Source organism: Onychostruthus taczanowskii, unplaced genomic scaffold, assembly GCF_017590055.1.
Source record: "Onychostruthus taczanowskii isolate IOZ18803 unplaced genomic scaffold, ASM1759005v1 scaffold9, whole genome shotgun sequence".
Taxonomy (NCBI): Eukaryota; Metazoa; Chordata; class Aves; order Passeriformes; family Passeridae; genus Onychostruthus; species Onychostruthus taczanowskii.
Genome location: NW_024506993.1, coordinates 9,298,004 through 9,324,790, shown reverse-complemented (window position 1 = coordinate 9,324,790; position 26,787 = coordinate 9,298,004). Strand labels below are relative to the sequence as shown.

The 26,787-nt window shown below is 43.7% G+C and overlaps 1 protein-coding gene across 1 annotated transcript in view; it reads left to right on the top strand.

Annotated features, from left to right (window-relative positions):
• The first annotated feature begins 250 nt into the window (after positions 1-250).
• PLXNB1 (plexin B1) overlaps positions 251-26,787 on the top strand; it is a 55,303-nt gene continuing 28,766 nt past the window's right edge. The window contains exons 1-7 of the mRNA XM_041426021.1: positions 251-519; positions 16,587-17,730; positions 22,240-22,422; positions 22,838-22,966; positions 24,739-24,839; positions 25,513-25,645; positions 26,329-26,485. Coding sequence (XP_041281955.1) covers positions 16,597-17,730; positions 22,240-22,422; positions 22,838-22,966; positions 24,739-24,839; positions 25,513-25,645; positions 26,329-26,485 — 1,837 coding nt within the window. The 5' untranslated portion in view covers positions 251-519; positions 16,587-16,596. The remainder of the gene's footprint in view (positions 520-16,586; positions 17,731-22,239; positions 22,423-22,837; positions 22,967-24,738; positions 24,840-25,512; positions 25,646-26,328; positions 26,486-26,787) is intronic.

Genomic DNA, 26,787 nt, shown 5'->3' with positions numbered 1-26,787 from the left:
GCCAACAGACTCCTCTCCTCCGCAGACGCACTGGGGGTGTCCTCCATGCCATGGTTAGAAGGGTGAACAGGAAGGCTGGTTCTGGCAAGAAAAAGATCCCATTGTTTTCCCAGGGCTGCCTGGACTTTGTGCAGCTGGGCAGACCATGCCTTCTCGGAGGAAGGGAACCACAGCGGGAGTCAAGTGCAACAGATTTAATTTATTGGAAAAATAGTCTTTGCATTTCATGCTCTGTTGTTTTTTCCAGCTTGAGGCACACTCCTCAATAAGAGAAATGAAGGTGTCTCAACGTTCCCAGGAGTCCAGATGGTAAGCAAAATGTGCCGGGAGTCAGCACTGGGATGCCCATGGACAGCTGCAGCCCGCTGGGCTCCTCCGTGTTCCTGATCATCTCCGTGTGTGTGGCCCCTGTCATGCTGGGCAGCCTCTGGATGCTGCTGCGTGACGAACCCACCTGACCAACTGTACCACCTGTGATTAGTTGGACGAGTTCTCCAGGCACGTGGTCTACTGGAAAGAGTGAGTGGCTGTATGTGGCAGTGTTCACTTGTTCCCTTTGCAAAGAGAACATGCTCTTTATGCAGGGAAATCCTGTGAAGGATAAAGGACATCTCTTCAACAGAAGCTCTGATCTGTAGAGTTCTGCTGTAAGCACACGTATTTACTCCAGAGGTTGCCTATTTGCTTGTCATTTTTTCCTTTGTCACCCCAACTTTCTTGAGAGAGTGATTGGGAATTGTGGGTTGTAATGCTACCAAAGCCAGGCCACTGTATACCTTTTGCAAGTCTTCTTGGCACCTCTGGTGCTGCACTTGAAATATAAAAACTAACTTTTAAACTTTGAATTTTCTGTAGAAGGGAGTTAATTTAACCAACAGACAGAAACAAACCAAAAAACCAAAACAAAACCGTGAGTTTCTGATGGTGATCTATAAGTAGAAATGGGCCAGTGAGTGTTGCCAAATCTGAAGACAGACTCCTGGAGCAGGAGTGATGTTCATCTCTGTCTGTCAATCACCATGCAGTGTGATGAGCTGCTTTGCACTGGCTGAGCTTTGTGGTGTTGACAGCTACAGACCCTTGAAGAAATGTCTCCCTGAAACTAAATTCTTTCAGGCTCCTTCCTATTAAACAGGATAGTTACAACTCTGCTGTCAGTTTGCCTGGTGAAGCACTCTGTAGGTGAATACGTGCAATTTGAATATGGGGATTTGAATATCAAATGTAGGGTGGTAGACCAGAGATCCCAGACTGAATGAGATGCTGGAGATCTGCAAATCTGCGTGAACTTCTGTCTGGGAAGTGAAACTCTGGCACCTGGATATTAGGAGCTGATGTAGATGAGTCACTGACTTCTGCACTGGAGAGATGAGTATCACATTAGAGCACTGGGAGTACAGGAGCCCTTCATGAGAAGGATGCCTGCTTGTTGGATTTGCTGCTTTAACATCAGGAGAAATGAAATCAGCAGAAATAAAAACAATTAATAAAATGAGACAGCAACCCCCAGCCCAGACCTCTCTGGAGTGCAACCTGAAAGTTTGGTAGTAGACCTGGATGGAACTCTTAGGTAATAAAGAGCAAGTTTTCAGAAAATCTCTTTCAATCTGAGGCATCCAAGAATAAATCCTGAATATATATAACAAATGTACAAAGATTGGAGAGTCTGGTTGCCTCAGCTTTGCATTGCTCTGGGTGGCTCCAGTAAAACCATTAAATCAAAGCAGTTTGAAATAAGGAGTGACTAAGTACTTGAGATGACTTGAATTCAGGCCAGTCTCTTCTGGATCCATGCTTTCAGGGTACATAAAAAAATACAAGATCGTAAGGAGGCCAGAGGACTGTATGTTGTATTCTTTGAGATACGGAGGTGATTCTGTCCAGATCCTATTGAAAAAGTGCTCCAGCAGAAGTGCACTAGAGGACATTCTTTTTAGTACCTTGAAGTGTGAAAGATCATGTCTGAACAAACTAACTTCTGAAATGTGAGTTACGGTTATTATCTGAGTCGCGCTCCACTTCATTCCTGTGCAGCCGGAGTAGCGACTTGGTGTTACCTAGGAGAGTGTTATTTGTTCCCTCCTCTTCCCTCCCCTCCCTTTTAAGCAGTTCAGGGACTCATTTTCTGCCCTATTTTGTGTGCACCACCAGTTTTTAAGAGTAAAAATAAACACACAACTGCTGTGCTGTGTGCAAGGCAAGAATTCTTCAGGAGAAACATTCACCTTTGCCTCTGAGAACATCTCAGGTGCTGATAGAATCCTAGGAGAAGGGTTCTTTGTTTATATCAGGATGAGTTATGGGCCATTTGTGGGGTGAGGTGTTCCTTCTAACCCTGAGAGTGTGGTTCAAAACTCTAAATTGTGGGGTAGGTTTATATTTTGGTAGGTTTATATTTTTAAGAAGCTGTTAGCACTGAGTATTGTAACTCTAGGTAATGTATTGTTCTGTTGGGTTTTTATGTCCTTCTTTATCTTTTTTAATTCCAGTTATACTTCTACATTTCTGCATCTTTAAAAAACACTTATTTGACTCTTAATAGTAAAACTGGCAAAGGATACAGTAAAGCCAGGAAAGTTATTTCAGCCTGACAGGAAAGTTTAGGTTGCTTAGTCAGCTAAGCATGTATTATTAACAAAGTTCTATATCTCGTAAAGAATGTGGGAAGCAATTAGTGCATTTGTGAAAGAAATCACTCAGGATTTTTGGGAATCTTGATGCAAACAGTCTCCAAACCCAAATATTCTTATATGACTCTGCAGGAGAACAAAGTCTGGTAACAATATTGTTCTGTGTAGCATCAGGAAATCTATAAACACCCTGCCCATACTTGAGGAGAAACTGCTGGATTTAAATGTCCATGAAGAATGTATGACAAGAGTAAGCTCTCACATGATCTTGTGAGGGATCTAGCCTTCATCAGGGCAGGCTGATTCAACCATAAGATAATTTGTATTTCCAAAGAACTAACAGGGAGAGAAAGTTTTTAAAAATACACCCTGTTCTGGTAGAAGAAGGGTGCAGCTGAATGCTGTGGCTTGAAAGTAAACTTGCTTTGAACAAACTCAGTTGAAGGAGTTAGGCTGAATATTTTAAAAGAGAGGTACCAGCTGGGCAATTCACTATAGATATGGGGAATCCCTGCTGCATTTGGTAACCATCACACTAGTTCCTCCAGCTCTTATGGAAGTTGTGTTTTCTACAGCTTTAGGTAAACCATTGCCATCTTAATAGAAGTATCTTCAGTTTTTAGAAATGGAACAGCAGCAATAGTGAACAGAGGTGAGTGTTACCTTCCATACAAAACACGACAGAATAAGTTGGGATTCTTCCACCTGAAAAACAATAAATGACAGTTATCTTCAATTCCTGAATCAGCTGGAAAGTTTAGAGGGCGAGTAGCCTTTTTTTTTTCCTTTTCCATTAGAAGTGTGAACAGGTGTTGCTTGGAGTAAACTTAAAACCAAGGAACAACTTAGTTCTTGATGTGTGCAGTTAACCTGGGAAGCTTCTTGCCACAGGATGTTGTGAATGCCAAACATCTGTGTATGTGAGGACAGGGGGCGGGTCTGTAGAAGAAGGAGCTATTGAAGGTTACTAAATGCATAGAAACCACCTTTATCCCAAGAAGTCCCTGAGCTGCTCATTGTTGAGGCCTGGGAGAGTATTCAGGGAGGTAAAGTGCTACTATGGGTTTGCTTCAGTCTGATGTTTCAGGCCAGAGCCAGACAAGTGCAGCCTGGTTTGTCAGCATGGGGTGGGAGGGGGATGCTAATAAAACTGGTAAAAAGAGAGACTGGCACAGCTTGTGTTCTAGGTTGGTTCTGTGCTGCTTGTGATGCACAGCAAACACCTCTTGCTTGCTGAAGGCACTGCCTTGGGCTGCTGGAGTCTGCAGGCTGTTGACTTGAAGAGAGGTGGAGAGTGTATGTCTAGAAACTACACAGGTAGGAAAAGTGGTGTGAAGATGAATATTGTAAGCTGAGAAGCTGACTTTCCCCTTTTCTCTGTGGCAAATGCTGTTCCTGCTATTATGGGATAGTAGGTTTCAGTGAGATACAGAGAGTGCCTCACTGCTGATAGCCTACATCTTACTTGTGTTAATTTCCCTCCTTTGAAAGAGTGTTTCTTTCTTCGTAATGGACTCTAAGTTAATTTGAGCTAAAATGGTTGATAAGCTGATGCATGAACAGTAAAATCTCTGTTACAAAGCTTTTTCAAACTAAAAATGTCATGGCCTACGTGAGGCTCATACTCTTCAGAAGTACTCAAAACACTGGTCCTATTTTAGGTCCTGTCTAAACATTTAAAAATAACTCAGAAACAGGGCTCACTTCTAGATGTTTCACCCTTGAAAGCCAGCTCTTGCAGTTGGTTTTAGCTACTTACCCAAACGTGCAGAGGGCACAGTACAGAAAGCCTTAGTTGTTCCTTTGAACTTTTAATTTCAGAAGGAAAAGAACAACGTCAGGCTATCTGTTCTTTTGTCTCTAGAGACATGGTCTCTGCTGTTTTGAGTTTTGGGGGTGGGAGGTTTAAAACTTTTTGTTGACTAACTTTGCTGCTGTGATCCCTGGGGAGCAGCTATGCAGAGCTGACCAGTAGCGGAACCATGGTGCTGTGTATTCTTGGAGGCAGGCTCTTAGGACTGAAAACTGAGTTGGTGTGTTTTGGGAAGCTATAGCCTCTCTCCAAGGATACAGAAACAGTCTGGTGTGCATATTGTATTCTGGAGTGAGCATTACTCCATGGAGTGGCTGAGGAGTTGCATGCTCAGATTGCAGCTGTGGGGAATACAGACAGACCTGGGGCTGGGGGAGAATCCAGGTGGAGGGGGCTGAAGTTCCTTTCCTTGTTGATTGTTATCCCCCTTTATCTTGATTTAGTCAAATGTGATGCAGGAGGAAGTTTCTATCCCAAACACTAAGTCTCATCATTACAGAGCAGCAATGTGCTCAGTTGTTACCCCATTTACAGAGTATCTTTCCTGGTTTGTTCTCAGTTTCTCATTTATTGTTTTCATCAGTAGCTTGGCTTAAGCAGTGACCCTCAGTTTGCTCCTGTGTGTGCTGGATCTGTCTGCCATTCTCCATATAGTCTGTCCAGATTAGTTTAAGTTTGAACCCATCATTAGCCAGTAGGATCTTTTCTATTCCTAGCTGATCCATGATTTTAACTAGTGTATTTCCCACTAAGCCCTGAGAAGATTTAAACTAAAACTTTTTTATGAGGCTAAATTTATGTCAGCCCCACCATGGACTCCTGGGTTGACATTGGGTGGCTGATTGCTCAGTTTGGTCCATGTATAAGTCTGAAAAGTGCTGTCTGAGCCACACTTTGGTGGGGTTTTGATTAGTTATCTATGCATAGCAGAGTAAACTGTTTCCTTTCCCAGAGGAAGGCACAGTCCCTGCCATGTCTGTGGAGTACACAGCTTAAATGACAGAGGAGGGCTGCCTGGAACTGGGACGGTCTGCAAACAACTGTGATGACCACAGGCTATGGTTTATCCTTCTAGCACAGATGTGCATACTTCTCCCTTGTTTCCTTACCAGTCTCTGTGTTCTGTCTAGCTGTCCCTTCTAGCAGAGGAGCAGCCACTCAGCTGTAGAATTCAGTGTTGTTCCTAACAAACTACTGTAAATCTGGTTTTCCTGTCTCCTGGGCACTTTTTTGCCCAGGGGTGACCCTGGCAGGCAGCATGGTCTTGAAATACCAACAGTCAGCCAGTTATACTGGCTGAAATTCCTGCTCATAGCAGTTTGCATTTCAGATTGGCACAGCAGACCTGTTTAGTGCATCTCTGCAGCCCTAGGGTGAAGGTCTGGGCTTCTCTGAAAGGGGGAAGGATGAGCCAGTCAGTCCTGCTCAGCCAGTGACTGTCAGACTGTGCAGGTGGGAGGGTAGCAAACCAGATGAAGAACAGTCTCAACCAAAAAGTCTTTAAAATTCATGGCTCTCATGAGCAGGTAGGCTGGTTCTAAACCTTTGTGCCTCTAGGACAGCACCAAAGAAGTTGTCTCAGCCCTGAACCAGGAGTTCAAATATTTTGCCAGAAAAAGTTAGGATCTCCTTAATCTGAGTGAACAGAAATTTGTATTTGTAAAGCCACTTGAAGGTACAAAATTTCTTACTGGGAATTTTTTCTTGTTATACAATTCCTTGTTCTGGATAAGACATGACTAGATGCCTGCATGTTAACAAAATAACTGGAGAACTCTTTCTCCATGCGGTTTATTCCTCCAAGTACCAAATTTTACAGGGTCCCAGCTTCTTCTTCCTTTGCCACTTAATTTTACCGTTGCTTATTTTCACTCCTCCAGGCTGTGGACCCACTGTGGTATGAAGGGAGAGCATTGTCTGATGGCCTGTGCCCAGCAATAGTTCTCTCACCCCTCTCTAGATGCAGTCTGGTGCTCTGAATTTTATCCTTGAAACAAGAACTTCCAAGTGTGGGCAGTGTCTGGCCTGGAGGGCTGTGATTGTGCAGGAGAAGAATAAGGCTGCATGGCTGCTGCCAGCCTGTGACTCCTCAACCATGTGCACCTTGAGTGCCCTTCATGGATGGTTCCTGGGCCACCATTCCGTGCTGGACTCCATCTGAAGGCACTGAATATCCAGCCTGCATGGGACAGTCTTTGTTCAGAGCTGTTGAGACTGGGATGAAGTTGATCCTGGCTCTTAGGTCTGCACCCAACCTGTTCAGGCTTCTGCACTAGTGTGGTGAGTGCTGCTCTTTCTTAGATGTGTTATGTAGGTGTGAAGCTTCCCAAGCTTGGGAAGGTCCCCAGGCTTTTTGAACAGAATGGTGTGTTGTTATCTGTTACTGGCTTTATGAAAGCCTTGGTGGAAGAAAATGTCTGGTCACCTCAGTTTGGATCATTATCTAACAGACCTGTGTAACCTAATTGCCAGACTATTGAGCCTAGTAGTTCACAGCTGATGACTGAGAACCTTCCAGGCAGAGGCACTAATTCATGGCAGATAATTGATCAAAGCGTCATTTCTGATAATGCTTTAACATAACTTGAGTAATACAAGGTAGAATATACCTCATCTTGGTTTGAAGGCAAACCACAAGCAGATTGTGGTAGTGATTTGGAGTTCTGTTTATTCTGCTGTCTCTTCTGGGTGGGAGGGGATAGGTACTACTCATGTGGCTGCATTGCATTAAATGTATTTGCATGTTACTGCCTGTATTCATGGCTACAGCCAGAACTGCTGACACTTGGAGGGAGAGGGGAAGACTGTCGAATTGCTGTCAGGATGTATGGTTCTCCAGAAGATTAGGGGAGGGCAGAAAAGTGAGTTTTATTTGAAATTAAGGAAAACAACAAGAAGAATTCTTCCTGTCCACCCAGGGCACATTAATTCTTTATAGATCTATTGTGGTACTAAATCTGAGACTTAAGGGTGTCAAGAAAATTTCTTTAACAGAACAGAGCACCCTGCACTGCTCCATGTCTGCAAAGCAAAATTATTTATTCAAGACAGGCTACAGTGCTTAACATTTCTCATTTGCTCTTGACAACTGGATGGTGGAGCTCAGGATGTGGTCCTTGTGTGTCTGCCTGTGGTCTGTACCACTGCTGGCATGAACTCCTTCTGTAGTCAGCCTCTGTTGTCCCTTCCACTGTGCAAACCTGCAGGGCTGATGCTGGCATCGAGACCAGGGGGTTTCCTCCTGGAGTGAAAGTGTAGGACTGGTGCTATTTCACAAGAGTTTCATAGGATGTTTGAAGCTTCTCTCCTCTCTTGCTGAGTTACTCCAAGGCCAGGCTGGATGCAAAAGAACTTGCCTTGGAGGTGTGGCCTTTGCCTCTGTGAGAGCTTGGTTAGGGGTCACAGTCCTGTCCTCTGGGAAGCACGTGCTGGTTGCAGAGATCTTCTCCCTCCTTTCTGCAGGGCATCCTGCCAAGGAAAACAGACTCTAAGGCAGAAGTGATTACACTGAGATCATGTGCTGTCCTGGCTGTTTCTGGATGAAGCAGCTGGGCATTTGTGCTTTATAGAAATTAGAACAAAACAGCCATGGCAGAGCAGGATTCTGGCTTTTGTAGCTGGTGGAGCCAAAGCTGAGAACAGGAGGATCCTGGCGGAGGCTGGGAGAGGTACCCCTAATGACAGGGAGGGCAGTGTGGTTGGGAAGGTGTGCCTTGTTTGAGGTGGAGGCTGGTAAAATATGAATCACATCTGTTTGAAGTAGTGATGAAATCCCAGATGAAGGTTTTCTGTAATACCTGGCCAAACAGTCTGGTGTGCTCCAGCTTTCCTTTCTTCCTGGTTAGAACGGATGGTCCTGACCTACTTTTAGCAATCGTGGTTCTGCTGGGCGCTGCCCAAGGCTTGGCTGTTCCGACAGCACACACGGATCCGCTGTGTTCCCTCTGAGTGAGGAGTTTCCATCAAATGCTGGCAGACAGGGAAGAGCTGTTCCTGAAAGAGGGACTGTGGGTGCACTTAACTTGGATCTGCCCCTTCTGTGCTCTGTGGCTCTGGCCCTGGGTTTGCTTTCCCATGGTGTGCAATAACTTTTGTGTTGCACTGTCAGGATTCAGTTAGATGGAATATGAATGTTAACATGAGAGGTACTGCCTTCAGAAACAGCCATGGAAGTTAGGCTTCCAGCCTTCTAAATATGTGATTAGGCAAGGCTGGAGTACATTCTTAATATTTAAAAATAAATAAAGTCTATAAATGTACCATAAAATAGAAGTTTAACTAGAATATCATCCTGGGGCAAATTGCAAAGCTCTGTGTAGCTCAGTGTCCTGCCTTTGACAAGATCCAGAAGCAGATGCTTAATGAGGATTGTAAGAAACAGGGCATGTATAATGTGGTGGGTTTGGTTTTTTTTTTCATTCTCCCCCCCTCCATTTACCTCCCAGCTTATGACCATCATCAGTTTAGGGCCCTGCTTGGCATGAGGAGTTGTATCTCATCATCTGATCTTAACTATATCTATTCTCCATTAATTTATATAATCCCTCTTCTCACTTGTTTATGTTTCTGGTCTCCATGACATCCTACAGCAGTGAGCTCTACAACTTAATTATGCATTTTAAATGTCATTTGAAATACTCTGCATCCAGTAACAATGTCCCTGAGCTGACTTAGGAAAGTTGTCTGTAACTTTGGTGAGTGCTCTCTTGTTTCTGCATTGTAAAATATGGTAGTGTAACTCCATTGATAGCCCCATGTTTTTCATCTTGACACTGCCATGTTTCAGACCTCTTGACTTTTCCTTATCTTCCCCATGGTTGTTTCTTTGTGTGTCCAAAGTCCTGCTCTGCTCAATCACTCCTTATATGGGAGCTGCTCCATGCTTTTGGTCATCTTTGTTGTCCCTTTTGTTATTGTCTCCTTTTTCAGATGTGGGAATCAGAACTGCCTTCAGCATTTGACAGCATAATGGGGATACGTGTTTTCTTTCCTAATTACCCCACAGGCTGTATTTGCCTTTTTGCTTGTTATTCAATACTGAACTGACCTATGAAGTTTTCAAAGTTTTTCTGAGTAATAACAGCTAGTTTTGATCCTGTTGTGTTTATGTACTTAGAATATTTTTGTTGGTTTTGGTATTTATTGACATTCTAAGATATTGTGTAGTTACTTTGAAGTGCATGAGTTCTCTTTTTACAGTCTTCTCTGAATTTGATTGTGATTAGTATTTTTGTAATAATAAAATTTGCCACTTATAGACATATTCTTCTTCTCAGATCTTGTATGAACATACTGAACAATGCAGATTGCAGAATAAGTTCTTGGCAGATCTCACTGATAACCCACATCTGACAGGAAAACACCTGTCTTTTAACTACTTATTAAATCCATGATAGGGACTGTGACTTTAATTCTACAATAGCTTAACTTTTTTTTTCAAAGTCTTAGCTGACAGTTCTTTTAAAATCAGTTTAGTTAATGTTAACTAGCTTAAAAATAGTCTCTTGGATCTCAGTTAAACAGAAATGGGGAATCTGCACTTGGGATTTCCCGGGTGCTGAAGAGGTTTCTCTGTGCTCCACATATTCATCTATATATTGAGCAACAATTGGCTTCTTGAACTCATGCAAGCAAATTTGTTTTTATGTAGAGTGATGGGCTTAGATTTCTGTAGATTATCATAGAAACAGAGAATTTGCTCAGCAGAGCCAATTGGATGGCTAACTTCAGTGAGCCCTGCTTTCCTAGCAGGGTTTTATTACAGCTGTAAACCTGTCTAGGCTCTTTGGATATACTCTTAAGATACTGCTTAACTTTTTCCTAACTAGGTGTTTTTTTTTTTTTTTTTTTTTTTTTCCTTAATTGAAAGAATATTTAAGTCACTGATGCAAATGTAACTGTGGCAGCTAGAAGATCAAGGGGTTCTTGTGGGTAAGTGGGGAACTGGTGGGTTCAAACTGGGTAAAATAGCATTTGAGTGCAGTGTCAGCCAAAGGAGTGGCCTGTCCAGGTCAGGTCCTGTCAAAAGAAATGCTTATTCAGGTCAGGTAGCTAAAAAAGTAGAGTGTTGACAAATTGGGATGAGATCAGAGAGCTACTAGGAAAATTAAGTATTTCTGACCGAAGAAGCTCAGACCACTTAATGTATCCATCCAAAGGATTACACGTGGCTGCAATCTGTGATTTGGGAAAGCTCAAAGCTGGCAGGATGTGTAAGGGAAGGATTGCAGTATGCTTGTCTGCCCTTCCTCTACTTCTTAGGCATCTATTATTGTCTGCTGCTGCAGCTAGGGTTTCTCTGTAGGTGGACCTCTGTCAGACTTAGAATAGCTGTCTTTATCTTCTTGCCCAAGGAGGATTAAGAAGGAGGATTAGTTTCCAAACTGTTCATGCAAAAAGTGACTAGAAGCTTCTTTGAGTTGGAAGATTTTGTGACAAGCAAAGTTAGACAATATGAGAAGGCATTTTACTTGGGGTAGAGAACCCTCAGGCATCACCTTGCTGGATTAAGATGGTAGTTTCTATAATTTAGGAGCCCTAAGAAAAAATCCTGGTATCATGAGGAGTCAGGAGCTCATGCTAGAAGGGATGTTTAGTGGTGTTCTGTGGTTTGATTACACAAAAAGTTGGAGCAGATCCTAAAGGACTTTAATCTTCAAATGTGTAACACTGGCAGAACGTTATCTTTTGGTTGTGTTAAGATGCTGTGAAACTAACAGCTGGCTTGACTTTCCCTTTTAAAAATGCACATGCAACACAGTCTTGAGTTCACATTGAGTTAGTGTTTGAGAGAGAGGTAAAGTGAAAAAGTGAACCCTTGATTTGCAATGATAGAGGATATATGAAGAAAGCTTCTTCAACAGTAAGCATCTTGTGGTTACTTTATATTCCTTGTAAATGTTTGTGTAGTTGATCTTGGTTTGTAAAAATTTCAGTATTTAACATTGTATTAATCATTAACACTTCATTAGCTAGTTGTACTGAAAGCTTAGTGTTTATAACACATTTTCATCAGTGCAAGAATAAAGTTTGGTTGTGCTAGAACTATTTGGAGGAAATACCTGTTCATTACCATCAGTTAATTCCAGTATGGCTGAAATTAGTGTTTAAGTAGCCCCAGAGATGTAAAAGCACTTTCTACAGTTTTTCCAAAAAGCAATGCATGAGCATTATTGAAGTATCACATAGTTGACAATATTTTGTGAAACAGTCTTTCAGTAAAACTTCAACCACCATCCAGAAAGGTACCTTGTAATGTTCAGCAATAACTATCAAGGGTTTAGAAAACATAATTTTCCCAAGTATTTATCTAAGAATGCTGTTAATTCTGTAGTGCAGAATTTCTGCACCTTGTCATTTCATATTTTATACTGTCTTTAAGGGTTTGGGGTTTTTTTATAAGTTATTTTGACCTCAGCTTTGGTGTTGTTCACATCTGGTATAACAGAGCTCTCTTGTCTGTGCCAGTCCTGCTCTGACAGGATTGCTTGAATTTAGGATTCTCCTCGGGGTCAGTTTTACTTGGAAAACAGAGGTTCGTGTTCATCTCTGCCAAAGTGCAAGTCTTCTTAAACAACAGAGCAGGGAACTGGCCTGGTAGTAGTAAAAAGGACTCAAAGGAGATTTATTTATTTAATGGGAATGCCATCTTTCACAGCAGAAAACAGCAAGTCTCTGTTGAGCATATGAAGCCTAGAAGGGGGCTATAATTCAGGGCTTTTGTGCAGAAAACATAGCAGTGGTCCTCTTCCTGCTGCTGGCCCATTTGAATGTGCTGGAGCACAAGGGTTGTCGTGCAGCTGGAAGAAGGGTGCTTTTAATGTTTAAATCTTTTAGTGCTCATGCTGTGGGTTGTCTCTGCAAATGATAAGGTGGAAATTGCAGGTGCAGATTTCAGAGACCTATTTTTTTTCCAAGGCTAATTTTGCTGGGTTTGGTGGCGAGTATGAAATCCAGCCTAGAAGTTGGAACATTAACTGACCTCTCTATGTTTGGAGGATAGAATGTGGTATTAGGGAAATAATCTGGGAGGATTGGAATAATCTCTATGTGTTGATACGCTGTTAAAATGTGCCCAAATGAGTTCTGGGTTTGTTTTTTTATTAAATAAGCAAAGTTTCTCAGAGGGATACGTGAGGTCAGGGAGGTAAAAATAGTGCTACAGAAAACATGGTTTTACTTCAAATTTTAAGTAACACAATAGTGCCATTGCTTTAATGTTACTGGTTGTTGTTACGTGGCTGTGATATAAATATTCTGTGGCTGAACTGACTAATCCTCCAGCCCTTCTGTTGTGATCCAGATTAAATAAATGAAACCCAGCAGTATTATTTGGATATTAATATTTTACAATGAGTTAGAGGCAATGTTCAGAGTATTGTCTGGAACATTTTCCTATTTAACGGGAATTCATCAAAAAAATGGAATGTTTAAAATGAATCTTTAAAGCTTGGCAATTGCACTCAGAATTAATTAAAGGCTACACACTTTTAGTGCAATCTGTCTGCAACAGCTGTGTTATACACTAGCAGTGAGCACAGGAAGCAGAACGGTTCAGTAAATCCATAAAGAGCTCTGTAGTGTAGCCTGTCATGAAACCATCAGATTTAAATGTAGGTTATCCTCCTCCTTCCTGTCCTCCTGGAGAGGTTGTCATGGCCTTAACTGAAAGGCAAGCATAAAAATGGCAGTGATGCCTGTGCTTGAGAAACAACTTGGAAAATGGAATCAAAACACACTGCTGGCTTTTTTTCCCCTCTTTATTCTCATGTAGGGTGCAAATGCTTCTAGCTACTGATAGCTACACAGTCATGCTCATTTCTAATGTATGTTTGCTCACCTAGCAATAAATACAAGTTCATTTGCTAATGGGTCCATAGCAAAGAGCAACAAAGAGCACTATATTCAGTGTTTATTCATTGTGTTGTGATTAGAACCAGCCTGCAGAACATGCTGTACTACCATTCTGTTTTGTTTTCTCTGTTCTCACAGTCATGAGGACCAGACAGTAGTTTCTTATCTGAATCACTTTTAAGGACTAGCTCTTCACAAAGTGACTTCCAGGGGGATATTAGTTACTGAAAGAAGAGTATCTATATGTTAGAGCCTTGACCACAGCAAAATCTGATTATGGTCTGCTGGAATGAAGGACTAATTGATTTTCCAACCATTTTCCAGTAGAGTTGCTCCAATAGGTAAAGTGCTTTCAGTGAAGCATTTGGGATAGGTTCAAATACAGATCAATGAGCTTGTAACAAGATCCATGTTGGTGGAGTAGTGTCATGTGAGTTGAAGTGCTGGTTAGTTCTGCCCTGGCGGTTGCCAGTGGAGCTCTGTGGGACACAGAGCAGAGTTGTGCAGCTTGTAGGCATAACCTCTAGCCAGAAAGCCACTGTTTCAGAATCCATAAATCCTGGAGACACATGCCGATTTTACTTTGTAAGTGCTGGCAGAGGAAGGTTGCATTAGCTCAAAAGAAGATTACAGATTCCTCAGACTGGTGTAGTTATAATGACGTCTTGTGATTCTCAGCTGCTTCCAGATCAAAGATTCTCTTCTCCATGTCATTGTTGCTGTTCACAACATAGTCAAGCTCCTGCTGTTGGATGGCCATCAGCCTATTGTTTTATTTGCAGGCATTTTCAGCTTTGAAACTGAGGAGACTCCAGACAGTTGCACAACAAGCCATCATGACATCTGCATGATGGCAGTGCAGAGGTATAGAGACAGTTGTGTAGTTAAGGGGTTCCTTAAGTTCTCTCCAATAGGAATGATGAAAAAAGCATTTAAAATAACTGACATGTTGGAGTTGGAGCAAGATCTTTTCTGCTGATCTAAACCTGAGGGGATAGAGTCAAATTAGATCTCCTTCCTTCAGTCTCTGTGTATCTCCTTGCTGGGTTTTCTCACATAACATCTCCAAAACGATGAGGGTTTCTCTCAGGTGCCACAATGTACTCACTTACCACTCTGGAAAAAGAGACTCCTAGGGTAGTTCAGGGCTGTTTGCCAGTCTGGGTGAAGCAGAGTGTGTTCATAGCTCTGAAGCAGAAAGCACTAAGTGTCCATTATCAGGGCAAACAAAAGCCCCAGTGTGCACGTAGCCTAAACACGGCGCTGGTGCGGTGTGAATCAGTGGCTGTGTGCTCTGGGGGAAAGCTGCCAGCCCAGAGCCAGCATTCCTGTGCCTGGGCATATCCTGACAGTGCTGCCTACTTACCTACAAGAACCGTGTGAAGTGGAACTTTTCCAGAGCTTCACAAAGCCTATATTTAATAAAGTGTTGTTTTTATAATACCTTCCATCCGCTGGATTTCACAAGTAAACTAATCCTCTCAACTGGTCTTTAGGTAGAGCAAAGATGCCAGTTTTACTGACAAAGGAGCCGGAAAGCAGACTTCTGTGGGGTTTTTTTGCAATAGAAGGGGAGTAGAAGATGGATCTAGAGTCTTACAGCTATTGTTCTCAGCATTGCTACTGTTTTCTGCACATTGTGTGCTGGGCATTGCATAGAATGAGTGTAAGACACAGTTTATGGGTTGAGAAGTTTGTGGCCTAAATTGGTTAAGTCCTGAAGTAAATGCTGGAGTAGTTTACTCTTTAAATGCTGCAGATCTTTTTCTACCTCTATGCTTTAAGCACTTCTGACCTAAAAGCACTTTGAGCTTACCAGGAAGACCCACGGGGGCTGATGCCCTAGGAGGGAAGTGATGATTGATTTCTTAACTTTTAACTACAAAATTAATATCACCCCTGAGGAGCTGACTTGCCAAAATGAGCACAGCAGATTACAGGGCAGTTCTGGAGGAGATACTGTACTCATCAGCTCCACGGAGCCTCTGACCCAGCTTGGCAGCTGTGTAGCTCTGTGCAGCTTTGATACCCTGTCTGCAAGAGGGAGGGAAGGGTGGAAGGAAATAGATTCACAGCTGCATCACCACCTACTTCTCAATTTAAATGAGGTGGTACTCATAGTAAATTATTGAGTACTTGCAGCTGTTTCCCTTTCTCCATGAGGAAAGCGTTAATCTAAATGTTGCAGGTACTTATTACCACATTTCCACCAGGCTATGGGGTTCCCCATCTTGTCCAGAGCAGTTGTTGCCATCCATGGCATGGCTTGAGTGGATCACAGTAGGTTTCAAAAGGAGTTGGTCTAAATATTCTCTGGAGAGGAGCTGAACAGGTCTGGTGGTTCCCTGGATCTGTCCAACATCCACCATACGTGGACTTGCTTGCACTTTGAGACTTGGGAAGGAAAGGAGCATTGTCCACAAAACAGGCATGTTTAAATCACCTTTCACAGTACTGGGAGAAGTGCTGTGGAGAAATGAGCACCAGTAAGAGACTTCTACCCCAGAGAGTGCAGTAACAGGTGAACAGGTAAAGGTGATCTCCCCCTCATCTGATGTGCTGTGTAACTTCCCAAGAAGATGGGGTCCCACAGGGTCTGGCTTGGCAGGACTGGGGGCAGACTGATAGCCCCAGAGGGGAGGCTAGGAGCTGATGTGACTGATATTCCATAGCCTTAATCCTGGCACCCAGTTTCTGCTTGGGTGGTTGATGCTTAGTGGCAGAGATGGCATGGGAATGTTTCTTTTGAAGCATGAGTGGAACAGCTTTAGACCCACAAAAGGCTGTTGATAGCCATAAGTGCTAACAAAGAGGAGGTTTAATTATGATATCTAGATCAAATACAGAGTGAAGGGCTTATAAGTTTGCTCCAAATTGAATCTGCAGTTCATTTAAACAATGGTCCTGCAGGTTGTGTTTGTCTTAGACAGTGGTTTGTTTTACTGTGGTGTTGCTCATTAACACCATATGCAACATGCTGGCTCCTATGGAAATTAGGTCCTGTCCTGGAGAACTTCCAATACAGCATGATAGCTCAGCTGTGCAGGAGTCAAGTTAAATGTGGATTTTTTCTGATGTTACAAGAGTAGTGATCAGCTTCAGTGTTGCATTTACTTGCACTACTGCAGCTTCTCCTAAGGATGCTGTGCCTGTCATCTTGATGTGGAGCTGACTGAATTAAATCTCTGATTCTCCTGAAGGCCTCTTGCTGTAGGTGCTATTGAAGGATTTTGAGTATAAATCTTTACTTCTGGCTCCAAGGATTTATAACAGCCTTTCCTCTCTTGCAGAGTGTTTACCATGCCTCTGGGAACATTCCTCCTTCCTGTTCTCTGTTTCTTGGGAGCATCAATTCCACGGGGACTGCAGTATGTCACATTCTCACACAATGCTACAAAATTCCTCCACCTGTCCATGGACTTGGAATCTGGGACCATTTACTTGGGGGCCACCAACTTTCTCTTTCAGCTGTCATCTGACCTGCTGTTGGAGAACATGGTTCAGACTGGGCCAGTTCTGGACAGTAAGGATTGCCTCCCGCCGGTCTCAAAGCTGGAGTGCCCTCAGGCACACCACACTGACAATCACAACAAGCTGCTGCTGGTGAACACTGTGCAGAAGGAGCTCATCGTGTGTGGCAGCGTCCACCAGGGGATCTGTGAGAAGAGGAGCCTGGAGTCCATCGACCACGTCCTCTTCCGGCCGGAGAGCCCTGGTGACACTCAGTACGTGGCTGCCAACGATCCCAACATCACCACTGTGGGACTCATCGCCTACTCGAAGGATGAGGTGCCCTTGCTGTTTGTGGGACGAGGGTACACTAGCCGAGGAGTGGGAGGAGGAATTCCTCCCATCACGACCCGGAATCTCAGGGCCCACGGAGGGGATGTTCAAGCAACAGACTCTCACTCCATTTTCTCCTATGAAGAAACAGCAAAACTGGCTGTGGGCCGGCTGTCAGAGTACAACCACCATTTCATTAAATCCTTCACTTACCACTCCAGTGTCTATTTCCTCTTCTACCGGCGGGACCTCAAATCCCAGTCGCGTGAGTACAAGACCTACATCTCGCGCATCTGCCTGGATGATTCCCACTATTACTCGTACGTGGAGTTACCTCTGCTCTGCCAGAGCAAAGCCAATACATACAGCCTCCTGCAAGCAGCCTATGTCACCCGGCCGGGAAAGGAGCTGGCCCAGGGGCAGCTGGACACCGAGGGGGAAGTGCTGTTTGCAGCTTTCTCTGCCTGGCAGGCTTCCTCTGGGAAACTGAGCGAGGAGTCCGCGCTCTGTGTCTACACAATGGAGGAGGTGGATCGCCTGACCAACTGGACTAGGGATGTTTGCTACATGAGAGATGGGAAGTCAGAAGAAGGGACAGAAGTGGCATATATTGAATATGATGTCAGTTCCAACTGTGTCCAGCTGCCAGCGGTAAGTGGCTTTGTACTTTCGAGCAGTCTGCTGCGTGTTCTTCTGTTGCTCTGTGTTCCTGAAGTTATCTTGCTTACACAGATGGATGTTGAAATGTGGGTTAAAAGCCTTTGGGCTCAGTCTGTTGTGCCCCACATGGGCAGGATTCCTTGCAGAGGGAGAGGATCTGTATGTGACAGTGGGAAGAGCATCTGGTGTGACCTGGCCCTGAGGCCTGTCTTGTGGCAATACCAGGCAAGAGCACTGAAGCTGCTGTTCAAGTCATTCTTTATCTGTATCATCTCCTGGTCTGCACTGCAGGGAAGGAGAGGAGCATGTGTATGTGCTCCTGTGTGTTGGGAAGGGAATTTAAAGGGTGTGCTGGGTTCCTGTTGCTTATGGTGAAGTGCACCTCACAACAGCTTCCTGCAAGGGCACTCAGGAAAAAGGAACATTCGCAAACCAAGTGTCAACAAAGAGATGTTCAAAACCCTCCTGGATGCGCACCTGTGTAACAGATTTTAAGTCACCCTGCTTTGGCAGAGGGGTTGGACTAGATGGTCTCCAGAGGTCCCTTCCAACCTTAATAATTCTGTGATTCTGTGAAAATCCCAGTTTCCTATAGACTGCTTGAGCCCTGCAGACTTTGGGCACAAGAAGGACCTTCTCCTGAGCTGGCTCTTTTTCTCCAGAGCTGTAAGAGGTGATAATCCTCTAAGTTCAGTGACAAAAGCATGATGGGGTGTTGCAGGATGAAAATGTGACCTAAAGTGGCTTTGACCCTGAATTCTCACCATCTGGCAGCCACACTGGCTGCAAAATCAGGGACAGTGATTCAAACACAGGGCAACAGTGCTCTCCTGGATGCAGTGTCCTAGCATGAGGCTCTGTGGCTATGAGCAGCCTGTTTGCACCAAGGGTATTTCAGGTCCTTAGCAGAGCAGTGTGTTATCTTCTGTCTTCCCTCTACAGAACAGGCTGTCCAGAGAATTGCCTCTTCCCAGCCTGTTGCTGCAAAGAGCAAAGTGTTACCACAGAGCTTTAGAAGTTTCTGGGGTTGGGTGTGTGGTTCAAAACCAGTCTTAAAATTATGGTTTTCCTTTCAGTAGTTGAAGCGTACTTGTGGGACAAGGGAAGAGTAAAGAGCAGACTTGGAGCAGGATGAGTGTGAGGGTAGGAAGAGTATGTAAGAGTTGGGAAAAAAGAGACTGCCCAGCTTGTTGTCCCGCTTTCACTGTATTTCCTAAGCATGTCCTGTGAGTCCTTTGAAAGGAATGACTTATTACAAGTGATTTTTAGGGAAGCTTAAGGGAGTTAAATGTTGAACAGATATGAGCAGATGAATCTTTCATTCAAAATGATGTAGAGTACCCTTATACCGTTTGATCCAATGGAGAAGGGGATGCACAGGGTGGGAGGAAAAGGCAGTCTGTCTGTGATTCCTGGTGCATGATCCCAGGGTCCCAGATGGATGGTTTGGCTTGAGTGGGCTGACCAGAGTGTGATGTCCTATTAACAAGTGTATCCAAAGATATGTAAATGTCCTAACAAACCTGATCCTTCACCATTCAGCGCACGGTAGCGGTTGTCTCTCAAATTGTATCTAACAGCATGTAAAGGTCTGTGCCAGCTCCAGCCTGCTCCACTCAGGGCTGCGTGGCAGCGGCTGTCAATGGACATTTTATGCAGGAACAGTTTTAACTTGTTTTCAATGGTGGCAGCTTGTGCTGGATAATGCTAATTAATTTCACATTTTTCTGCCTCCAAACCTATTAGTGCGTAAGGTATGCCCTTTTCCTTAGTTAGTCCTGCCTCTGGGTTTCAGCCTAAAAAGGGAGACTAAAATTGAGTTTTACAGTTCAATACAATCTCTTGAACTGGGGGAAAAAACCCCTCAGTTTGTTTTCGTAAGAAACTCAGACCCAGCACATTTGTTCAGTTTGCTGGAGATTCATTGGTTACAAGATGCAGGAGGCTGTGTGGATGCTGTTTAGTGACTTGATAAATTGGAAGTGTGAAATGTTTCTACAAGGCTTGGGAAGGCTGCATGTCTTCTGTGGGTGTAGTTTTCAAGGCATGTATCTTGTCCTTTTGTTTTTAGTCCTCTTCATGCCTAGATATAGCTTGCCCTATTGTTGTTTCCTACCTGTGCAGATAGGATACAGACAGCAGAATTCACAGCAGCAGCTGCTGCATTTCATTAAGACACTGGATGATTCCTCAAGTGCATTTTCTGCAACGTTGCCAAGATGTTATTCATTGCAAGCAATTCAAACAGCTTCCATGTAAATTTATATAAGTACTTTATACACACAACCCCTGTGAGGCCACGGCTGGGCTGTGCCGATGCTGGGAGAGCTTGCACAGGTCACGTTGGTTTATGGTAGATAAATGTTGTGTGTCAGGTGACTTGCCCTTGGCATCACATAAAGGCAACAGCAGTGCTGAGCACAACTGGCTTATAAATATTTCTGACTTGTATGTGGACATTTTTTAAGCAGTCTTTGAAAAATCAGCCAGTAGTGAGGCCATTAGGCTCCAGAATTTGTACAAAGGTTGCAAAAGATATTTAGAATCCCATTCAAAATAAGCACTTAATGCTTTGGAGCATGGAATTTTGGCAGTGGCTTGCTTCCTAGTAAATCTTACAGGAATTGGATAGCTGGAGAAATAGGAATCTTTAAGTTGCAAGAACTTGATTGGAAGAAGCTTAAAAATCAAATGGCAGGTAGTAAGAAAAATGTATACCACTAAAAATGAATGATAGTTTAGAGGATGGTAAAAACTAGCAATCATTAAAAGCTATAACCTCCTCAGACTTTGTCAGAACCTTATACCAAGTGTGCAGAAAAATCACTGAATTAGTATTTGAAAGGAAAACAATAAGGCCCTGGACTGAAGGCAGTGCTAGTCTAACTGGCATGGTTTGTTAATAGCACTGCTGTGTCAAGCCTTGCTTCCCTGCTAAGATAACAATGCATTTGAGAAGGGAACAGAGCTGAGCAGGTTAAATATATTTTCATGTGGGATTTCCATAGACCTTACCAAAAGCTGCCGATTGCTTCTGATTTCTCCAGGAAGTAGTCAAATATTTAAAAAACAAAGCCAACAACCACAACACAAACCACCAAAAAAAAAGGAAGAAAAAAAAAAAGGTAGAAATGGGAGGAGAGGGGAGAAGGGCCAGGTTTTCCACGGGATCAGTGAGTGGAGATAAGCAGACGCCTCAGGAATGCCACGATGTGCTGTTATCATGGATCTCTGACGGGGGCAGCTCCATTGCCTGGTGCCGGTTGGTACCGTGCAGCCTGAGCTGCCAAATGCAAAGCCACAGACAACAGACAGAAGGAATATGTAACTCTGCTCACAAGGAGTCTAAATTGAACCACATTGCCTGAGGCAAGAGAGGGAGCTGGAGTCAGTATGGACTGCACGGTTAATGTGCTGCTCCACGCTCAGCTTTGTCAGAGTAATTAGTAAGGGGCTGGAGAGGAGAGTGAAAACATTATCCATAAGGGATTTCGTGATGAAAATCTTGAATTTACACAAGCCACATTGTTTGAAGACAAGACACTGATCAATTAAAAAATGGTGTTTTAGATACTAATTGTTGGGGGAACAATCATGCATTCAGTCTCCAAAAGGATACTGTAAAATTGAAATGGACATGGAACAAGGCACCAACAAAGATATAAAGCGACAGAGGAACTATCCTAGACAAGACTGAGTTTGTTACTTAGGAAAAAGATGAATCATAATGGGATATCTTTTCTCTGCACACAACAAATAGTAAATAAGTTTGCAGCTTTCATTGTCCCTCTTTAGAATGCAGTAAGTGAAGGTTTGGTGGCACTGGGAGGGAATTAACTGGAACAGAAGAATGACTGTTTCTGCACAGAGCAGTGGAGTTAATGTTCAGAACTCTGACAAGACTCTGAATGATTGAAGCTGTGTGCAACGATGACTCTTGTATGTGCTCTCTGATTCCCAAGTGCAGTTAGTAAGCTCTTTGGAGCAGGTTGTGTCCCATCCTGTATTTATGTGTGTCCTGATGCACTGGGATTCTACTTCAGTCTTAGAATTTAACTTGTAGGTGTTACAGCAAAACCATGCAAATTGCTTGAGATGGAACTTGTCACAAGGTGGCTTTGCACTGGAAACATAAATTCTCTTCTTTTTCCTTTGTTCAGAAAAATACAATCTTCCCCAAAGCAGTATCATGGCAGTGTGTAACAGCAATGTTTTTTGGAGAACTTGAGGGAGTTTCAATGCATTTCATTACTGATGCTGAATGAACTGGCTGAAATGTCTGCAGGATTCTGTGAGAGTGCAGACAGCCAACATACCTAAACTAATTATTAAAGTATGGGTGGTTTTGTCCTCAGTAAAAAAGCTTAGAGGGGTTAAAGCTGAATTCACTGCTGGAGAATTTGGGTAGAAGGAGGATGGTGGGAAGAGTTAAATGTGCCAATGCTACTTGTACCCATTTTTTGGTACTGATTTCCCTGTTCTCTTCACTCCTCCAAAAAGGACACCCTGTATGCCTACCCCTGTGGCTCTGACCACACTCCCAGCCCTATGGCCAGCTGGGTACCCTTGGAAGCAGCCCCTCTCCTGGAGAAAACTGAGGCCCGTCTGACAGCTGTGGCAGTGAATGTGGAAGATGGCCACACCATTGCTTTTCTGGGGGACAGCAGAGGAAGGCTGCACAAGGTATGATCTGCATGCAGCAAAAAGGATAAAACTAGCCAGGAATGCTCAGGTAGAAGGGGAAAAGGGCAGTTTGTAATTTTCCTTGGAAAGCTGGGCTCCTACTAAAGATGGTTACTGTCAGATGGTCTCTTCTCACCCTGTACTGCCCATGGAAAATGTCAATACCCCAAACGTGGTTGCATTGCCTTTGGTTACATCTGCAGTGAGCCAGCAGCAGGGCTGGTGCATCCTACATGGTTTGCACAGGTATTTCTGGGCATGTGCTTCATGTGGCTGAAGTCACTGCACAGAGGTTCTGGTGGGAGGTTAAAACCCTTGCACAGAGCAGCAGTTCCAGTTCGTTTCTGCTGTAGAACATGTGCCCCCAGCTCCTGTGGTGGTGCTTTGCCTGCTCATGACTGTGGCTCTCTTGCAGGTGTACTTGGGAGCCCAGGGAGAGGCACACACCTACACTTCAGTATCTATCCAGGTGAACAGCATGGTGAGTGGAGACCTGCTGTTCGACCCATTGCAGGAGCACCTCTTTGTCATGACCCAGTCAATGGTAAGAGCAATATAATCCTTCCCACAGAGGAGCTGAAAACACTAGCTGTCCAGACAAACTGCTGACAGGAGCAGGGGAGGCAGGGAAACTGCACCTGGCTAAGCCTGTGCTGGGCAGCAGCTGCCTGCCAGTCTTCTTACAGGAATGGGGACTGACCTTTCCCAAAAGCTGGAGGAAGCATGGAGAAAGCCTTGTTAGCCTGATCTGTGGCTTGTTTGTGTGTGCATTTTCTGAAGTCTGTCAGGCTGTATCAGCAGTGATGGAGGAATGTGAACTGCAGGCTGTAAAAAGCTGCTCTGCTGGCATGAATACAAGGGACCACCAGTTCCTGGATTCTGCTGTGTTGAGCAGGAGCTGTTTGGACTACAGTTTGCATCTCCATTTGAGCAGAAGAAAGCCTCTGCGTTCACATGTGACTCATCTTGGTTTTGCAGGAGTTTAAAAAGAGCAAAGAGAGATTTTGTGTCATTAAAGTGTAGCACTTCTGGTTTTAATCAGTTAAAAGATCAAGCTGTTCTTCTGTAACCTAGAAAAAGCAGAAATGTGTGGAAAATATCTTCAGATAGCAGAGGTGTTCTCTGACCAGGGATATAATAACAGTCTTGCAGATGAAATCAGGCTGTGGAAGGACCCATGTGAAGAACCTTTCTCTTTACCCCTGCTTTCTGTAATTCTATTTGTGCCTAGAGGCAGTTGGAGAAGAGGCATTGCAATGCCTCAGGCTTTTGGGATATTGGTGTCTGCTGAGTAGGAAATCCAGCTATGGATACTTTATTTGAGAGGATTTTTACCACCACTCGTATCAGCTCCTTGAACTGGAAAAAAAAGGATCCTCCTAGGAAAGGAAAAGCAGTCCTTGAGTAACTCTGAAGGAAAGAACAAACAAAAAATGAGAACCACTGCTTCCCTTTACTCCCCCAGTGCACTTTGAGATACTTGTAAAATTTGTAACACTTCAAAGCAGGAGTTGAAATCTGTGAGTGGAAGAAGATTAGGGAAATCTGAAATATATCCTTAACAGTAGTTGTTCTGTCAATTAAAATATGCAAATTACATCATGTACTTAGCAAAAGTAATAGGTCTGGGATTAGAAGTTGGTATTTCAAAGTAGCTGACAGTAGTAGCTGAAGTGTAGTAGCAGATTAAAGAGGGCAGGAGGCTGAAATCAGCAAGGATGGTAAGTTGAAGCAGAAGAATTTTGCAAGTAAAATTTACCCTGAGATGGCAGAAAGTTTTTATTCCACACTGATCAAAGCTTCAAGGTCTACTTTCAGTCAAAGTGATAGTTCTGCCAGGTAGAGCTGGGCAGTAGTGCAGATGGAGTCAGAGGCCTCAGCTGTAGCTGCTGTCTCCAGCTTCAGTCACCTGTGTGTCAGGAGAGATGATCTCACGTGACAGAGTCCAGAAAAGCAAAAGAGTGGATGATGCTCAGTTGGCTATTCTATAATTCACTTTGTTAAAATGCAGTTTTATGACTAAATACAATTTCCTGCTTGCAAAATGTGTTGCAGAATAACCAATGAATAGCAATACAGTTTGCTTTCCTCAGTGCTCCTCTACAGCTTGATGTTTAGATGCTCTTCACCAATATGTGAGATGGCCATTCAAATGGGCTCTGGAAACTTGTTCCCATTTTGTTGGTCTTTAAGGGAGGATAAACTGAGGATCAAAAATTGTTTTGATGAACATGAGGATGATGGGACTTGCTAGTTAGCCAATGACCTGGGAGCTGTGTGCTATGTTTTTCCACTTTTCATTTCTTTCTCTGACAGGTAGTAAAGGTTCCCATAATGGAATGTTCCCTATACTTGGACTGTGAATCCTGTCTGGCACTGAAAGATCCCTACTGTGGCTGGTGTGTCCTTCAGGGAAGGTAAGATAGATCCCTCTTCACCTGTAAGGATATTGGAGGGAGAGTGCCTAGGGATTGTCTCTGCTTACTCTCTTCCTTATATCTGTGTCTAGATTTTGTTCATTTTTAGTTCCTTTATGGGATATTTGCTCTAACTTAGCATTCCTCTCTCTGCTTCCCTAAAACACTGCCAGCAGCAATAGTAGTTGCACACAGGGACATCTTTCCATGGCTTTTTGGGTCTTTGGCACCACTCACAATTCACCTGTTCATTAGATTCAGCCTGGTTTTAGTCTGACTTCAGCTCAAACTACCACATTGCAAGTTTTGAGAAACTATCTTGTCTCTTCTTCTGGTGTCTTATTTAGCACTCTTTCGCTACTTGTTCCCCTACTGATGTTGCTTAATGAGACGTGGTTTATTCCAGTGTCTGTGTCTGCCTGCTGGCTCTGCTTCCCTGTAGAAAGTCACAGGAATTAGTTCATGACCCCTGAAGCCCAAGAAGTGCTTACCATCTATAATTTCACAACAGTTCATCCTGTTATTGAAGGTGGTGGGAGGCTGGGACTTCAGTGGCTTGTGCAGCAGCTCCTCCCAGACTCTAGCAAGGCTTGAGACAGCCAGGGTCTGCTTGGAAGCCAAACACAAACTGCTGCTCAGGTCTCTCACAGGGCTTCTTGCTGTTTCCCTGCAGGTGCAGCCGTCGCTCCGAGTGCTTGCGGTCCCGGTTGAGTGAGCAGTGGCTCTGGAGCTTTAACTCTACGCAGCAGTGTCTGTCTGTCCAGTCACTAACTCCAGCTAATATCAGCAGAGAGGAAAAGAGAAATGTGAGTGGGGGTGATCCTCTGATGGTGCTCAGGCTTATAGAAAGTCCTCTGCAAACTGAAGAGTTACGAGTCTTTCTTTTGCTTTTACTGGGGTGCTGAAACACTGAACCTTCAGGCACATTGTCTGCCTCACATGAGGGACTTATCTCCTGGTACAGCTGAGCTGTTAATTCAGTTGTTTGGTTGTTTCGTTGTTTTCTCTGAAACTAAATGTCCTTGCCTGCTAAATTCTGGAGTGTGCAATTCCTGCTTGGATGGGTATCCTCCTTGTTTTAGTATCTGTAAGGTGCCTGTGTCTGTGCTTTCAGTGTTTCTGTCACTTGCTGTCAGGAAAGCCTGAAAGGAGTGGCCCAAAATTACAGCTCCTGTCTGGCATGTGATAGCTGGCAGAAAAGCTAAGAAGGTGCTGGAGTGATTTGAAGTCTGTCATTGTGTCAGGAGGTGGCAAGAACCTGTCTTTTGCTAGAGGCTTGAGCAATGGGGGAAGTTATCAGTTGCTGGAGGGATGCCAAGTTCAATTCAAGAATGGCAAGAGATGATGAATGGAACAGTCAGTCCTAGGAGACATTATAGGAAAATGAGCATTTTTGTAGATAACTACTTTATGGGATTCTTGAAAAAACAGAACCAAAAAATTACATTAAATGAAGACAAATTATTTACTGATATTATTGAACTGACAGATATTCTTGGCCATCTCGGACTTACCTTCTCTGCGTGAGGAAGAATTTTACTCGTGTTATTTCGAAGATTACGAAAGCCCAGCAGTTCTGACAGAGTCAGGAATCATGTGCCCTTCTCCAGATCCCAGCCAAGCACCAGCTTTGCCAACAGGAACAGGTTAGTGAAATGCTTTAAATGGAGCATTGATAACATTGTTGGGAGAAAGTACGTTGTAGGCCATCGTATTGCCAGGATTAACAGCCATGAATGTATGTGGACTGTCAGCAGGTGTTCATTTCATTCCTCATAATATCTGTTTGCTTTCTACTTGTGTCACACACTTCCTGTGCTATTTTGGGCCATTGCCAAATTCCAATGCCAAATTCTGATAGTTGGAAAGGAGATCCTGTTTGAAGGGGTGTATGCAAATCTGAATGTGATCTGAAATGCAGTCTAGAGAGGTGGCTGGTTTGGCAGCT